The sequence below is a fragment of the Euprymna scolopes genome, chromosome 16, assembly GCF_053919585.1.
Source record: "Euprymna scolopes isolate OS-2025 chromosome 16, ASM5391958v1, whole genome shotgun sequence".
Classification (NCBI taxonomy): domain Eukaryota; kingdom Metazoa; phylum Mollusca; class Cephalopoda; order Sepiida; family Sepiolidae; genus Euprymna; species Euprymna scolopes.
In genome coordinates, this window is record NC_136497.1 from 29879027 (window position 1) to 29895214 (window position 16188).

A 16188-nucleotide genomic window follows, 5' to 3' on the forward strand; every position below is an offset into this window, starting at 1 on the left:
AACAGATCATACTCAGTATGGAAATATTTAAACTAATTTTAGTTCCTTTAAAAATAATTTTTTTTTTAATATCAGTACATTGATATACAAAGTGGAATTTTTTATTTTAATCTTTAATAATTAGTAGCAGGGAGACCCGACATTGGCCGGGATTGAATTATGATTAATGAACGTTTCATACTTCCATATTTTTATTGTCATTGAAATCTATGAGATCGCCCATTTTTTAATCAAATTGATTGATTACCTGCTCTAGTTGGGGAGCCATTGTGGTGCACCAGGAGGAAACTTTGCATGCCCCCCCACAATTACTTAGTACATGTTAGTCTACATTGCACTGCAGAGAACGTACTGTTGATTTTATAAAATTGTTTTTATATATAAGGTCTTGAATTAAAGTTTAAAATGCAAAAGTCAAGTATCATACTTTAGTTGTGTTCTAAACAAAAACCTTCATTTCGAACGCATCTCTGTCATATCAAAGAACCTACTGTTGATTTTATATGTTGGGCCTTTGGACTTGTGTGGTAATAAAACTTCTCAAATGTACTTGTTATGTTATACTATGTAAGGTGTTAACTTTGGTCAAAATCGCCTTTTCCTTTTTTCATTGGATTATTTTGATTATCAATACTTATCAAAAACATTCTGATACAAAACCTATCTAAGAACACTGCCAGGCACATAAAGTAACTTTGTGTGAAATTTTCAAAAAATCGACCCAGCTGTTTTTGAGTTCATAGAAATGAACGCGCTCACACACACACAAAGTTCTTTTTATATAATATTGAGATCTTTTAACATTGAATTTTAATTTTACAATATAGCAATAAAATGCAATAAGAAGTTTCTAAATTGTGAAAAAACTAAATGAGATCAACAGCAATTTACAATGTATGTTTTATAATAAACTGAACTAAAAATATTTTTTTAAATATGAAAAATGCATTTTGGGGAATAATTGTATTTTAAAATGCTTATAAATTTTTTTGTTTATAAAAAATTCAAAGCAAAAGTAAAAATTTGCAGAATCTTTTGCAGAAGTAAACCTAATTTTCATGAACACGAACAGTGGCAAAAGTGACATGTTGAAAAGATTAAAAGTGTAACATAGTTTAATTTGAGAATTTGTTTTGAATTAGAACAAGATCATATTAGGTTGAGAAGAAAGTTCTTAGCGGAATTTTTAATTTTGACAACTTTCTGCATGAGAAATACTTAAAGAAAAAAAAAAAAAAATCTAAACGATATCAAAAACACCTTCAGCAACTTCACCACCACCAGAACGGAAGATTTTACGTTACTTGCATGAATACACTTGTTTTGTGTTGGTGGAAGTGTGTTGATTATTTTAATCAATTTCATCTGTATTTAAAAGTTAAAAACTGCAAGAACTTTCTTGTCAACCTGATAATACTGCAAAACAACCAAAAGAATTTGATTTTGAAAGGTGAATTAGGTGAGGTAATTATGGTAAAAATAACCAGAAATTGTTCAAAAGGTTTTGTTCTAGTTACAAGGACCCTTACAATCAGGTAAATTTAGGTTTGTCTAGAATTGTGGATGTTGAAGATGTTCCAAAACTATTTAAGTAAATATAGCAAATAACCTTTGGAGAGTATCAGGCATCTTGACTTCTAACTTGTCCAGAGTGGTTTATCACATTCAGTTGCAAGCAAAACATCAGGAGCTGTTGAATTGTTCCAAAGTATTTGTAAATGTTTGACTCCTGTGAAATTGATAACATAAACAAGTAGGAAGATCATCATAATAGTATTAAATCTGAATTTTCTGTTTTTTTGGTGGAATTTATTGATTTTTTATTTTTTTTATTTTTTAAATCGGAAAAAGTAGATTTCCACTGAAATTGCTAAATGTTAGTTTTGGATCAAAATCCTCCTTTCTTTTTGATAAAAAAAGTTTGTCTGCCAAATCATTAGAGCATTATGTACTAATATTTGTGCAGCAATATGATTTGATTGTATCTTTCTTTTTCTCTCACTGTTTTTTTTTTTCTGTTTTTCTCTTTTTCACTCTCCATCTTTTCTTTTATGAATTTTCTCTGAAAATATTAATTTTTTTCCTACTTCAAATGACTTATTATTATAGGGGATGTAGAAGACTTTTATTTCATTAAAGAATGCATATACCAACATGCACATTTGAAGTGTTTCTCTTAATTTTACTTTAGTTGAAACTGACTGCAGTTGTTTAGGAAATATAATAAAAAATATAGTTGGGATTGGTTAAAGAAAGTTTGTATTTCTTCAGGTAATGGTGATCCAACACTCAGGTTGGTGGAAAGTAATTTGGGAAATTAATGTGTATAGTTTGGAAATTAATCACAATTTTTTTTTTAATTAATTATACAATGTTATAACCTGACCAACAACAATTTCACAATACAAAGACTTAGAGGTAAAAAGTATAAACACTTGACAATGGGATATATACTTGAAATATAGTAAAATTCCAGCATCACATATAAGATACTAGTGCTGAGAATGAAAACCAAAGACAAATAAGATTCAAAAATAAAACAATACCAAATTTCCTTTTTCCGACTCCTGGGTATATTATTCATACATTTTTATAGCCTTCTAGTAAAGTATCTTTAGATTATATTTCTAAAATGTACATAAAAAAGTAATTTTGTTTTAATGTGTTTTAAAAATTATGTAAGACAAATGGCAACAGGTGTTGGCAATATATTGATGGAGTATTTCCTACAAATTCTTTATAGTGTCATTTAAGGTGGAATTGCATCGATTTCTTCTTTCATCCTTTTTAAAATACTTAAGAATTCAAAGCTTGTGAATAAAGGAAAAAATCACGAGCTTAAACCTGATGAGTTTGGCAGTCACGTCTTCTTTTAAAGAGAAAAAACATTGAAAAAAAACCCCTCAATACTGTGAGAAATTGTTATAATAATTGAAAAGAAAATGATTGTACCTAGCTTATTGATTGAGACTTGTCTCCCATCTCTTCCCCTGCTGTCACCTAAACCTACTTCAAATGGGGGAAATCTTTTGAATATAATTCCTTTTTCATATATACCACCCATTAGTCTTTGAATAAACCTCACGCAGAATAGAAAAGATTAAATGTAGTATCAGAACAGATACTACAGTTTGGGTGTTTGTCCAGAGTTCCTTTCATATGACAAACAAAAGTAAAGAAAAATCTCTATGATGTACGTATGTATGAGGGAAAGAAAATATTATATTCCAAAAATCACATAAATTGATAAAATACTTTTATTTTCATAAATAAAATAATGATTATAATGGGAATTTGTAGGCATTACAAGATTGAAAGAATACGAAATCTTAAAAGTTTGAATTATTTGGAGTTATCTCTTATGTTGAAACTTATCAAAATGACATTACAAAACAGTCACTCCTCGTTTAGGCTTAGAATTTTATTTTATTTCTTTTTTAATTTAAACTACTTAATGAATTTATGTATCACTAGCAAAGATACCTGTGCTTCGCACAGGTCTTTACTGTATGCTCGAGAACCTGCTTCGCAGGCATCCTTGCAGTAAGTGAATGTTTGTAAAAGCAACTATTGTTTAAGGTTTAAAAAAAATTTTTTTAACTACTTCCTGAAGTGACTGAAATGCAGCCATGAATTTGAAAGCAAATAGGTTATATTAAAATTGACACTTATATTTTTACACATAAAAATTGAGATGATTACAAAGATTAACAATGGTTAACATTTATTTAGTATCACAAACACATTTTTATCAAAGATATAGCAAAGATACCCCAACTTGGCATGCAGCATTCCTAGGTAGGGGAGTTTATGAAGAGCCACGCAAAAAATGACCTTAAAAAAATGGTGTGCACCATCCCTAGATCAGAGACCATCATCATGTCAGGTTTAGTCATGATTGGTTTAGTGGTGTGGGCTGTAGGAGAGTATGTGTGTGTGTGTATATATATATATATATATATATACACACACACACATACATAAACTATGACTTTGACCTTGAAAAATGGTGTGCACTATCCCTATGTAGGGGACCATCATCATGCCAGGTTTGGTTATGATTGGTTTAATGGTGTGGGCTATAGGAGAGTTGTGTATACACACACACACACACACACACACATACATATATATGAATGCTACTACTTTATATATATAAAATTTGGATTATGATATTTTCTTTCAATCACAGATATGTACATAATACAGATTTTTCAGTATTTTTTATATTGGGATAACTCTGGACAAGCACCACATATTGCTCTTTGCCAAAAAGGCCAAAAATTTTATCTTCTATCATCCATTAGTCAAATAATTAAAATTTTGTTTATTAGTATATTTTCACTTTTCAATGTTTGATGTGATAGTTTATTAATGGTATTAGCTTTATGAGTTTTGATTTAAAATTTAAAAAAATGGCAATAAAATCATACGGCATATTAGTTATAAACATTTCTAAACACTAGAAGGTGACAAAGGTACATACTAGTTACTATTAAATATCCAAAAGAAAAAATCATCATTGAAAGTTGACAATCCTATCTCTTAAAACAATTCTGTCCTCAGTCATGCCCACACCTCTGCATCAAGCCTTCACACATCACCTTTTCGTCAATGGACCTTGTCGCTATTGCCTTCGATGTATCGACCTCTAGAACCCAACTGACCATTTTCTTCATTACATAGCCTAAAAATTTGAACTTCCTTTGATCAAGCTTTCTTAACCATTCATTTCTCTGCATGCTTCCTTGTTCATGAACTTTTATTTCCAACTGATTATTAATGTTTTATAGTTTGTTGAAGCTCATGTCTCACTAGGATAATTTTTTCTGGCAACTCTCATTGAGTACAGGCTTAATTTTCAGATGAAAAAATAAATTTAAGGTAGTATTTTTAATGACTGACTAATAGTCAGGGATAATGATAAAAGTTGTAATGATAACTTTTTAATAAATGGAACACAGTTTTTTCTCGCCACATCAGTTGTTGATGCTGTCCCTAGCCATTAAATGTTTCCCTTTTCTATTGGTAAAATGTAGACAATTTTTTCCAAGGTATTTTGGTAATGTGAAAGCTAAGCATATAATCTATAAGCACTGTAGAAATTTGCAAAAAATTGAAAAGGAAAAATTGAAATGCTTGTGGCAGCATTAATGAGATTGGCCAAAAAGTAGGTAGTAGAATGTTATGATTCCAAATTTAAGCCTATAAGCACTGATAATTGCCTGAAAAATTTACGAATATGTGAAAAATAGACAAAAGTAAATGGTAGGGGCAGCATTGTTCAGGTCCACCAATTCTTTTCTTTTTTTTTTTTTTATTATTTTGCCTTCTGAAAGTTATATGTATTTTAAAAGTTCTACAAAGGTAAACGTGTCCAATAGCTTACCCTAATTGGGTTGCCAGACTCTACTAAATATTTGAAGCAAAATCTTTCAGAAAAAAGACCCAAAAAGCCCAAATTGATAACTATAGCCAGATTTTCACAAACAAAAAAGACAAAATTGAAAAAAAAAAATGTGTGTACATAAATATATAAACATTTATGTATTTTATACATGATTATTGTTATTTTTTGTGTGCTTATGTAAATTGGTGCTGTTTTAAATGATGCATTTCATATATATTTATATATTGAAAAGTTTAGCTTCCAAATAATCACGTCTTTTTTATTATTTGTCCCCCCCCCCCAAATTACGGAATTTCAAAAGAAATATGTTGCGGAAATAAAAAGTTTGTTTTGTTTTGTTCAATAAACTTCTAAATTTTTTTCGGCATAATAATAAAAAAAAAAAATGCGAATGTTTGGGAGCCAACCTCTTCAATTTAGTCCAGAGTTAATATCTTCAATGTAGCCATATTCTCTATATAGCATTAATGAAGGTAATGTTCAAGGTTCAAAAAAAGTTAAATTTGTTTCTCACCGCCTTTCACATTCACTTTAATGTGACAATATTTATAGGTTTTCATGTAATCTGTAAACACATGTAAAATTGTCACTGACAAATAGTCTTGCTGCCTTGTTTGACTAGCTGTTGGGAAGCATAACGTTATAACATGAAAACTAGTTGTTGGCGACAATTTTACATGCATATTCAATATCATAATACCGGAAAACCTATAATTGTTGTCAAATCGCATGGAAAAGATAAAAGAATTAACAAATAAACTTCCGTATATTTTAATTAATTTAAAAAAAAAAATGAACTTGATACTGGGCAAAATAATGTCTCTCAGTGATGCCATAATTTAATATTAGTAAGTGGTTGTTTATAAAGTGAAGAACTGGATTCCAGAATATGAGAATTTTCATAGCTCAACCAATCAGAATGGACGGACTTTGGCGAAGGAAGCTTTATATTTATGAATTGGAAATTGGAAAGATTATGTTAGGTCTATGTATGTATAAGCCAGTTACAGAAGGTGTAATCCCAGAATCTGCGGAACATGTAGAATTCATCCCAGTGACTACTAGTAGCAGTGGTAGAACTAAATATTTAGAGAGAAAGATAGGGACTCCTTTCTCTAAAGATGTTGCGATTGCGATGGTGTTGCTTGTAGGATGCAATGTAGTATTTTATTATCACAACTGAATGTGTCTGAAGTGTACTTCAAAAGCTACATAAGATAGTGGCTATTAGCTTCGATTTATTGAATTTGTATGTTGCATCTGTTGCAAATTTATGATACTTTGGTCCAGAGGGAAATTTCTGCAGTCATTTTATTATATATGGATATATCCGAAACAATTTAATTTAGACACATAAACCATTAGTTTGTTGGAAATTAAAAAAAAAAAAATTGCTGTTTTCTATGCTATTGGTCCAAAAGCCAATTTTCATAGTGTATAGCTAAACATGCAAGCTTTAAACGAGTGAAAAATCAGTAAAAATCTAATTTTATCTTTAGAGATTAAAGTAAATTAATCTTCTAATAGTAAATCATTAAAAAAAATACCTTGGATTTGGACTAAAAATAAATCGGTTCACATTTAAATACTTGTACTAGTGCTTTGTTTGTGGATATGTATATGGTTGTTACTAGATGGCCATCTATGTATGTATATATATATATATATATATATATATATATTAGCAAAAGTACCCATCATTGACTGAGTTCAAAAACAGCCTACAGAAAATGGATTCTGATTTATGAAAGTATGATAGCTTATGAAAAGGAAGGGTTCCAAAAAGATAGCTTCGAATTTGGAGGTATCAAAACAAAAGCAAAATATGATGAAAGTAAAAATAAAATAGATAAACCCCATAATTTATTATACCATACCTGTTCACACTGAAACACTTATCACAATTTTCTGTGGATCTATATTAAAAAACCTTGTTAAACTTTGTGACATATTTCCATTCTATGGAGGTCAGGCGTGAACGAACACCCCATAATTTTATTATACCATATTTTTTCAAACTGAAACATAATTATCAAAGTATACTTACGCAGATAGATATGAAAAGTCTTTATTAAAGTTTGTGTCTATTTTCATTCTATGGAGGCCAGGTGCGAACGCAGACCTCACAATTTTATTATACCATCCCTATTTAAGTTAAAACATTATCAAAGTATTATTATGTACATCTATATCAAAAACACTTGTAAACTTTTTTTTTTTAAATTTTTGAATTTTTTATTTCCATACTTTGTGGACTAGGCACGAACGCAGACCCCACAATTTTAATGAATCATTATGCCAGATCAAACATACCCACTCCTGTGTCTCGATACATCTATCATTATATGTAATCAGTTTTCTATAATAGCCAACCATATAGGAGCCTTTTCGTGACCAGACACACACACACAGACGTTCAGCTTTATATTATATATATATGTATGTGTGTGTGTATATACACACACATACATATATATATATAGGGTAATTTTTTTCCAGGATTTTTACAGATATAACATCTGTAAAAATCCTGGAAAAAAATTACCCTACCAAATTAAAAACTAAAGTTTAGCTAAATTCAGAGAATAATACAAAATTAGTATACCTGTACATATATATTTGTTAGGCTTGATGTGTGCATATAGTTTCATGTATGTACATACATATATCCAAATGAAGGTGAGTAGATTTATGTGTGTGTATGTGTATAATATATATATAATGAGTATTATATATTTGTTTGTTAGTCTGCATGTTTCGTATATGTACATATGTATGCCTAGTTGTGATCATGTTTGTTGTTGGTTTACTCTAATTCAGATTTAAATTTGTGTAATATATTTTGAATTTTAAATCTTAAATTTCATTTCATTAATTTTTATTTTAATCTGGTAATATATATTTGTGCATTTGTGAAGCTCAAAAGCTAAAATATATTATTGGAAAAAATTTGTATATTTTATGATGTTTTTAACTTGCATGTTCATAAGAACTGCTGATCATGTTATCAGATAAAAATCAGAAAAGTGAAATTTCATCTAATGTAATTTTAATAAGATTTCAAATCTTGTTGGTGAATTGTCAGTTTAAGTATTAAATAATAAAGTTTAAAAAAATCTTTGCAAACCATCTTGTGCTTATTGTTTATATATTTTTTCTTTTTAATTTTCAGGTGCAAAAACAATTATTCACCCACGAGCAAAGATTATAGCTGAAGCTGGACCAATTATAATTGGTGAAAGTAATCTGATTGAAGAAGGTGTTCAAATTATTAACAAGTGAGATGCTACATTTTTTTTTAACTCTTTTCATTTACAAATCATATTTTCAGATTGATATAAATATTGTCGAAATATTGAAAACATTATTGACTTCCTATTTTACCATAACTTTTTGGTATCAACATTTTATTACTATTATTATACAAATGTGGTTTTATCTAAATAAATGGAAAGTTTTAGATGTTTTATGGTCATTTACTAGTGTTGGGACGATTAATCGGAATCAGGAATTGGAAAAATCAGAACTTTTGGGGGTATTGGAATTGGAAAATTTAGTCTAATTTCTGATTCCAAACCGATTCTTTAAAATTTTAAAATAAAAAATGAAACAAGCACAAATTGTTTTTTTTAATTTTTTATTAGAAGTTGTTCCTTTACAACATAAGACTGAGAAGGTCCACAGAATGGGGCTATAGATCTCATTTAACATTGATTAGCAGAGTTTAATTTATTTTATGTATTAGTCATTTATTGAGAGATAACTTGCCTTTGTAATCGTTTCACATCTATTTGCTAAAATGTCGATGTGCCTTCATCCAAGGGAGTTCATATGATCATTAAAAAGTTTTAAATGCTCTGGGCGAGGTTGGGTGGGTAAATTTTGTTGCTGTACATTGGGGTATCTGTCATTGACTTCTTTTGAAATAATTAAAGTTTTATGCCACCTCTTTGGACTCAAGAAAATCCTTAGCTGTGGCAGTTATTCCAAGCATATTTGAAAATCCATTCCCAGATGTAGACTCTCCAAACTTAATTTAATTTGTTTTTATTAGTTTTTATTGTAAGCAAAATAAATATTCAAGAGTTAACTTGCCTATTCAATATCACAGATTTTAAAAAAACTTCTCACCCTATTTAATAAATGGCTATATGGTGCCTTTTAGAGACTTCACACTTAAATATAAAAAGATTTAACATGCTTGGAATTTTTTGTCTTTCTTTGGTTTTGTCTGATCACCACATCCTTTGGAATATTTCATGTTTCCTTATAGTTTGTTTGGTTTTGATACAAGTGAAAATATAGCTGAAAATCTCACAAGTTTATCAAAACTTTGAATAAAGAGCAAATATCAAGAAGTTTGTTAACTTAAAAAAAACCTTCATTTACACTTAAAATACCCAAAACATGAGATTCTACTTTTTAGGCGATTATGTGTGAACACATTGAAATGTTATTTTAGAATTTAGAATGGGAGTTCAGTTGTGCATATAAATACAATGTAAACTGCTCCCATTTCGTTACATTATAATTTTTTAAGCAGTTAAGTAATTATTAAAACTAATTCTAAGACCGATCAGCAAAATAATAAAATCACATGTAATTGCTATATTTTTCGTATTGCCACCCGTACTTAGGGTTGGTAGTAGGAAAGGAGCGTGGTTTTTATTACTTTTAACAATACTATATATTAGTACAATAGCATGCGTGTTATTTATTTTGTGTGTCACAATTACATCTGAGTGACTGTTGTTTAATTGTTATGGATTCCCATTTCTTATAATAAATAATTTTACCAAGAATTCTTCATAGGTTTTGATTTTGATTATAGCTGATGGAACTCCAGTGACCCATTTTTTTTTAAATAAATAATTTTCTCAAGAATTCTTCATAAATTTTGGTTTCGGTTTCGATTGTAGCTGAAGAAACTCAAGCTGATGCACCCAAGTCATATGGATATATATTTTTTTTTTTGAAATCGCAACTGTATAATATCGTCCCATCACTAGTATTTATGCAGAATACGGACCATACTATAGTCAGAATTTTTTGGGCAGTTTACGTAATATATCAGTATTTGTTTTTTTATTTTTTTTTGTTTTTATAAATGCTGATGAAAGTTTTTTTTTTGCAAATGTTTTTCAATGAAAAATATATTTGTTATTGTGAAGATAATTAAATGAAAAATTAATTGAAAAATGAAAAGAATATTCTTTTTTGTGACAAAGAAAAATTATGAGGTAATTTTTATGAAACCTAAAGTAAATTCAAATTTAAATCAAGAAAACAAAAACTTGTCAGGTAGGTTTAACGAATATTTATTTTTACAATAACAAACAACTGACAGCAAAATTTTTTATAATTTTAAAAAATTTTTATATGAATTTTTTATGATTCTGATTTTTGTCTAAATCAAGATAAATAATTTTTTTGTTTTCCTAATAAACTAATGATAGCAAATAAATGTTTTCTTAAATGACGTTGACTGCTTCAATTTTATTGGTTTAACATTTCAGCACGTTTCTGCGTTTCGAGTAAACTAGCAGAAAATTCGTATGATAATGGTCTTATTCTGTATAAGTATCATTTTATGTTCAATTCATGTTAATGAATTGGATAGAAGCATCAACTGCACTTCAGATGCATATTACTCTAAAGTAATATGTTGCAAATGTATTGATGTTTTTTTTCTTCCTTCTTTAATTTTAGATTACAGGAAGATTCGCAACAAGACAACCAAATTCCAGCCATGATTATTGGTAACAACAATGTCTTTGAAGTTGGTTCTTGTATCCTTTTCTGATTTTTGATTTTTCTACAGCACATTCTCAAAATAATGAATGTCTATACTTAAATGCTTGAGTTTGTTTGAATCATTTTTAATTATCTGCTACATTACCAATGAGAACTTTGCTTGGTATGCAATGTTCCATTTATTGGGACTATTGCATCAGTTTTTCACTTATACCATTGGAAGACTAGACTTTCGAGCCTTGAAAGAACAACTAATCTGAGAGAAGGATAAATTCTGGAGTAACACTAGCTCACTTGTATATATTAATCAGCATTAAAATAGCTTTACAAAGATATAAAACATGACCATATTGTGAAATATCAAAGTGTTTTTATATGAAGTAGCAGGCATATTTCGCCATTTTGAATTTAGCCCACTTTAAAACGCTTGTAGGAATGGTTCTAGTGAAAAGCCCATCATGAAATTTGGAATATATACTGTAATAAGATAGACAAATCTTTTGTCAAAAGTACAAAAAAATTAAAATGACCTTTTTTGAGATAATTCAGGTTCAAGGTCAAGGTGAACTTTTTTTAATTTGACCTTGAAAAAAAATATCCCCAGATAAAATTGTAAATCTATCCAAGTACTTTAAAATGATATATGAATGAACTTTGTAGGCCCATAAATAACAGACATATCGTCTTTTAAATTTGTTCACTTCTCCATAAAAATTCACATTTTTTTAAAAAGGTCAAGGTCATATCTCAAACCCCTTGACCTTGAGATGTGTAACAGGTGCCATTTGATTCCTCTCATGAAGATCTATAAGTGTAGCAAATTTGAAAAAGATTTGTGTCGGACATGGTTTGTGCCCCCCTCCCCCCCAAAAAATTGTCAATTTGACATGGAATGAGCCATGTTTAAGTAAATACTCATGACTGTAAAGAATACCATTGCACTGTAGACTGTAGATAGATCTACTGTTAAATCTTATTCTGTTGCAATTTGTTCTTTGTTTTTACTCTGTCCAAAATGTCAATATTTTTCTTCATTTCGACTTCTATTCTAAGTGGGAAATTGTCACTCAGTCCTCATTTTTTAATGAGTGATTTTTCTGACAAAGGGAGAAGAAAAAGCTGTATTCTAGGTTGGCAGTATTTTGCGTGAACAGTCGACAGAGATGGCGGAAATTTTCTGTTCTATGTCTATCCTTGTAGCCATGTCACTAGTAAGGGTGCTGGAGGTAAAGGTTTTATCTGGTCTGACGTTATCCGCCTGATAGGGACCCGAACCTTGGATTAACCACTAAGGAGGCTGTCCTATCAGCAGGCGCAAAGTACTGGGGCTGCTGTATTGCCATTTGGTGAATGGATTCTCGACCATGCAGTAGTCTCTGGTGGGGCCTCTTGATGCTATACTAGTGGGTAATTGTTACGGCTTTACCTTATCATGTGCTACAAAAAAAAAAAAAAAAAAAAATTCTTCGTTACTTTTCTCTCTTTGTTTCCCCTCTCTGTCCTGCTCTAAGCAAGTCTGACGACCTAGTCCACAAACTCCAAAATTCCATCATGACAAGTTTCAATAAAAAATACACAATTAAACCCGGATCTGAAACTTCCAACGTAGACCCCCACTACCATGTCTCCTTCTCCAACATCAGGGGTCTACGTTCTAACCTTCCAGAGGTTGAAGCCCAATCACAGGAGACTAAACCAGACCTTTTATTTTTAAGCGAAACTGGAATTGGACAGACTATTTCCCTAAATGAGTTCGTAATTAAAGGATACTCTAACCTAACTTCCAAATCTGACCCCCAAGATCGCTATGGGCATGGAATATGTGCCTATATAAAAGATGGCTTTCCATGTGGTAGGGACATCTCCAGAGAAGATCCTAACTTACCCTATATGTGCTTCAGAGTAGCACTAGCTCACACTACGGCATTTATATTTACTCCCTATCGCCCCCATAACAGCGGAGTTACTATCTTTAAAAGCATATCTGAGAAAATTGACCAAGTTCTATCAGCATATCCTTCAGCAAACATTCACGTATGGGGAGACTTCAATGTTCACAATGTGGAATGATTGACCCACTCAAACAAGACCGATGATGAGGGGAGATTCTGTCATGATTTCTCCATTGCTTATGACCTCACTCAGATTGTTCACGAACCCACCCGTGTGCCCGACAATGACGGCCAGTATGCAAGTCTCCTAGACCTTTTTCTCACAACTTGCCCTGAACTACGTTCAGTTTCCGTTCTGTCTCCTCTTGGATCTTCCGACCACTCAGTTGTATCAATTAAGATAAAAATGAAATGTAATAAGTCCTCAGACGTACCTCTCCATCGTACAGTATATCGATACACTATGGCTGACTGGGATAGTTTCCATACATTTATATTGGATCTTCCTCTGCGTTCCATGTTTAAAAAGGATGTGTCGTCTATAGTATCAGACCTGACAGAATGGTTAATTGTAGGTATGGACAATTTCATACCCTCGAAAAAGTTCCAGCAAAAACCTAACAGCCAGCCATGGTTTTCTCCAGAATGTGCTGCTGCTATTGCGCACAGAAATCACTTTTTCCACTGTTTCCAACGTAATAGATGTATGGAAACTAAAGCCGCTTTCAGGACTGCCAGCAACCATTGTAAGAAAGTAATAAAGAATGCAAGAGAGTTGTATGCTCAGTCCGTCAAGTCCAAAGTAGCTGAGCAGCGGCTTGGTTCCCACCAGTTTTGGCAAATTGCAAACAGAATCCTGAACAGAAGCGTGTGCTCTATCCCAACTATCATCAATGGACCTGAGTTAATCTCGTCAGCATCAAAGCCAAACTCTTTGCCAAGAACTTTGCAGCCAATTCTACCCTTTGCTACCAAGGCCGCCAACCCCCAATATTTCCACCTGTATCAGAAAACACACTATGTGATATACAAATATCTGTATGTGATGTTGCCAAGCTAATCAAAAACCTTGATTCCAGTAAAGCAACCGGCCCTGACGGTATTCCAATTATAGTACTCAAAAAACTTCAACCAGAACTAGCACCCATACTTACAAAACTGTTTAAACGTTGTCTTAAGGAAAATTGCTTCCCATCACCCCGGAAAATCTCATCAGTATGCCCTGTATTTAAGAATTCAGGTGATCGTTCATCCCCCTCTCAGTACAGGCCAATAAGTCTCCTGTGCGTCATGAGTAAGTTGCTGGAATCTGTGTTAAATAGAGAAGTAATCAACCATCTCAGCAAAAATAACCTTCTTAGTTACACACAATATGGTTTCCGTTCTGCTAGATCTACAGCAGATGTGCTTACAGTCATATATCATAGGATTAGCGAATCTCTCGACAGAGGCAACCTTTCTAGGGCAATCTATGGTATAGCTGGAAATGTCTTAATTATTAAATCATTTCTCTCTGATAGGTTCATAAGAGTAGTAGTTGATGGGCAAAAATCAGAAGCTCACAGTATAAATGCTGGAGTCTCTCAGGGGTCCATCCTGGGCCCAACTCTTTTCCTGATCTACATTAATGATCTTCCAAATCACATCCTTACATCATTCGTAGACATTTTTGCTGACGACACTACCATCTATGGTAGCACATCTAAGACAGTAAACGACCAAGTTCTCTCTGATTCTCTCTCCTCTGATCTTGATCACGTTGTACAATGGGGAAAGGAGTGGCTGGTTACTTTTAATGCATCTAAAACCAAGCTTCTCTCTTTACATCATCAACGTTCTGATCCCCATCTGGCATCAATTGAAATGAATGGCTCTCGTCTTTGGGAGGCCTCAAGTTTTGACAGGCTTCTGGGCTTGACCTTTACTCCTGATCTTAAATGGAATACGTACATCAAATCTGTTGCCAAGGCCGCTGGAAAAATGGTGGGATCCTTCTATCGATCCAGTAGATATCTCACTGCTGATGCAATTCTCTATCTATATAAGACCCAGGTACGTCCAAGGATGGAATACTGTTGCCACATCTGGGCAGGAGCTGCTAGAAAAGACTTGTCCTGCCTTGATAAGGTTCAAAATAGACTTTGTGGCCTGGTGGGAGAAAAGTGTTCAACTGAGCTTCAATCTATGGTCCCCCCTCGCCAAACTTTCACAAGAAACACTAGACTAGCTGAAAACATTATCAATAATTTTCCCCACTCTTTATCTGTACCTAAACCTAAACATAGATTCCATGATCAAAGCTTCTTTCTTAGAACTGCACGCCTGTGGAATTGTCTTCTGTTTTCCTGCTTTCCAGCTGTCTATAATATGGTTGTCTTCAAGTCCAACGTGAACAAGTTTCTGATGAGCCGTTCCACTTAAGTTAACAAATTTACCGAACTTCCATTACTATCGATTACTATATTGTCCTTTTGACTACTCTACACTCTTTAACCCTTATCCTTGAGTGGCCTATCGGCCTTGATAAGTGGTGCCGCCTATGTAAAAAAAAAAAAGAAAAAAAAAAGACAGGTCTGGTATTAGGCTAGGGGATAATCAGACACCTAGGATTTCTAGTCAAGATTAGATAGAAGACAGAGCAAATTAGATGTTCAATTGGATTAGTGAGTTAGATGGGGTTTAAGACTAGCAAATGAGTTCAGAAAAGGTTGTATGATAGTTAGTCTTCGATGGGAATTAACTCGAATATGAATGATACACACACATACGCACAATCAACGTTCAACAAGTCACGTGCATATATTTGTGTCTGCGTTGTTACTTGCTCTGAATACAAATTGTAAACTATGCTTTGCATCTTTGACATTTGCGAAGGCTAGAATCAACATAGCCAGAAAATAAGATGAAGAAGCAGCTCATGGGCGCATGCATTTTGTTGCCAGCGCTCGTCAATGTGACTGGTATGATTATATGCTATGGCTGATCTAGCTCTTAGTTAGGTCAAACACAGATTGAAATGCTGTAAAAATAAACGTAAACAAGTTAAACGGCTCTGCCTCATCTGACGTTTACATAAAAAAGATTGCAACCAATTAGTTGAAACTGAATCATTTTGTCAATATTTGTTGATGT

At 32.1% G+C, this 16188-nt stretch overlaps 1 protein-coding gene across 2 annotated transcripts in view; it reads left to right on the forward strand.

Moving 5' to 3' along the window:
* Positions 1 to 16188, forward strand: part of LOC145295916 (dynactin subunit 6-like) — a 150654-nt gene that overhangs the window by 71450 nt on the left and 63016 nt on the right. For both annotated transcript variants that reach the window (XM_080141687.1, XM_080141688.1), the window contains exons 3-4: positions 8583 to 8688; positions 11120 to 11199. In XM_080141687.1, the coding sequence (XP_079997813.1) occupies positions 8583 to 8688; positions 11120 to 11199 (186 nt within the window). The remainder of the gene's footprint in view (positions 1 to 8582; positions 8689 to 11119; positions 11200 to 16188) is intronic.